The sequence below is a fragment of the Chaetura pelagica genome, unplaced genomic scaffold (assembly GCF_000747805.2).
Source record: "Chaetura pelagica isolate M959 unplaced genomic scaffold, ChaPel_1.0 scaffold534, whole genome shotgun sequence".
NCBI classification, from domain to species: Eukaryota; Metazoa; Chordata; class Aves; order Apodiformes; family Apodidae; genus Chaetura; species Chaetura pelagica.
The window spans coordinates 950541-952982 of record NW_009953065.1 but is presented as its reverse complement, the minus strand read 5'-3'; the positions used below and the strand labels follow the sequence as shown (position 1 = coordinate 952982).

The window sequence follows — 2442 nt, the reverse complement described above, 5'->3', positions numbered from 1 at the left end:
CTTTCCCTAAATTTAAAAAAAATTAAGATCTCTGCATCGATTTCACTGCATTTATGGCCCATGTCTGTAAACACATATAGAAGATGAAGATCAAACAAGCAGTTGAATATAGCAACAGCTATGGCTACTTGCTGCTTTCCCAGAGCAATTTCCATGGGAACAGAAGCTAAAGCAAGGTAGCTTGAAAGCTATACGTGAAAAATTTTCCTCATTGATTTTTAAAAACTTTTACTTCAGTTTTATGAAATTAAATTTGAAAAAGCTGCAATAGGGCATGAACAAGGCATTAAAAGAATATGTAACAGTTTCTACATCTTGGGTTCACCCATGTGTTTCAAAGGCATTTGCTGCCAAGGTTCTTTTTTCTTTCATCTAGTCATAAGATGATGTTCTCTCCCTTTATTAAACCAAATTAACCTCTGGTAAATTAGGGTAAAAATCACAGAAAAGAGACTAGTGAAACATAGGGTAACTTTCAGCAGCTGAACAGTCCTACTGACTCCAGTGTGCCTAGGAGCTGGATGCACTGCTGGAATGGGGTGTTTCTAAACAAGCCAGCCCTGCTGTCCTCCCACACCTCCCACCTGCAGAGGTGAAGCCATGCCTGTCCTCTCCTCCTCCATGTAAGAGCATTGCCTCCCCTCATAGCCCTTCTATCGTTGCTTTTGCAGCCTGTGAGAACAAAGGAGTGCCATGCACTTACCTGCCAGCACAACAGCCAAGAAACACAGGCCCCTGAGCCGCTCCATGGTTGAAGGCTGATTCCTGGAGGCACCTGGAGCCTTTTATACAAGGCAGGGCACAATAAGCACTTGACTTGATATGTAAGAAACAAACACTGCTGGCATTTTTCTCAGCATTTGTATCTTACATGAGATTAATTAGAACATACGAACTTGCCTGTATTTAAGAACATAGATAAGCAGATAAGATCAGATGTAGCCAGTAATTTGTCCAGAAACTTTGCGCAACTTCTTAATTCCAGCTTTGAAAGAGAGTGACTTTCTCATAACTTCTTAGAAAATTAAATATTTAGAGACCATCTTCATTTTTTTTTAAACAAACATCTTCAGACAATCTGAGTCCAGTGCTCACCTTTTTTTTTATTTCATATTATCTTTTGTCACATATGTAGTTTTATAGTACAAATTAAAAGTTTGGAGAAAAACAAACTGCTGAAGAATTCTCCATTAAAACAAGACACTGATACTGTCACCTTTACTGAAAGACAATTTTGTTCCAGTTATTTGATGGCAAGAACTCTGAGTAAAGCTGTGTTCTATAACAAGGTCTGTTTAAGGTGAAATTCTTCCTGGAGGAAAAAAGAATTAAATTTTTTCTACACACACATTATCCAAGTTATATTGCTGCCTATCAGGAGATGACATCACAAATCAAAATGTCTGTGCTCTGGCATCCCCAAAGAGAAGCATCTGCATAGTCAAGACTGTTGCCACAACAGCCCCTCACCTCATCATGTGGTCTGTGGCAGCAGAGCAGCCTGACACCCAGAAGTCTTTTCTTAGCCTTTTAAGGACTTTCGTCCTGCAAAACACAACATTCATATGAATCTTGCACACCTACAAACACTGAAAAACCTCAGCTACCCAGGAGTCCCAGATGACAGCCAAGAGTGTCAAGCTGCACAACCAGGGGTCACTAAGCTTTCAGCACCATTTATGCAGGTTGGCACAGTGTGTGGCCTTTACCCATGGGGCCAGGCAGAACAGGGAGCAGACACACAGTCTCACAGAGTCTTGCAAATCCAGTCTCCACTGGGAGCTCAAGGCTGTGATATAGTCCCAAATCTTTTGTGTGCCCACTCCTTGAGTAGTCAAAAAGCATGATAGATGAGCACTAATTGGTACTGCTGCTGTTTATTTTCACTAGCCTCTACATTGTTTCTTAATATGTATTATTACTAGTTTCTGCCAAAACTTGGAATAAATCAGTAACCTCAAGTCACAGGCAGCATGTATTTTGATCTCCTTTCAAGCTGAGCTAAGAAGGAAATAATTTGTCTAAGATCAGCAAGAGGCATCAGAACTTTAATTTGACAGAACATATGGAATAAGGTACAACCTACTATTTCTTAGGAACAGGAGCCATCTGCTTAATTTTAACTCTGTACTGTACTTAGTATTGAGGGAATCCTACTAGGGTTTCTATCTAAGTACAATCAAAACACAAATAATGGCCAACAAAAACACATGTTTAGGCTATAAGAGCAACCTATGGGCTGTATTACTTAGCAAGCTATTCCACTGCACTGTGTTAAATTCTGCATTTTACATTTTAGGCCTTTACAAGGGAAGCAATTTTTTTTTAATAAAGTATGATGAAAAAGGCAAAGAGAAACAGTTCACATTCACATCTTTATTTAAGTGTTTACCTACATAAGCTATAATTTACACACTGATTTTTTATTATTTTTTTTGGGGG

General features: G+C 39.1%; 1 protein-coding gene across 1 annotated transcript in view; it reads right to left on the bottom strand.

Moving 5' to 3' along the window:
• LOC104387990 (maltase-glucoamylase, intestinal-like) overlaps window positions 1-749 on the bottom strand; it is a 57043-nt gene extending 56294 nt beyond the window's left edge. The window contains exon 1 of the mRNA XM_009996793.1: window positions 704-749. Coding sequence (XP_009995095.1) covers window positions 704-749 — 46 coding nt within the window. The remainder of the gene's footprint in view (window positions 1-703) is intronic.
• Window positions 750-2442: the final 1693 nt, after the last annotated feature.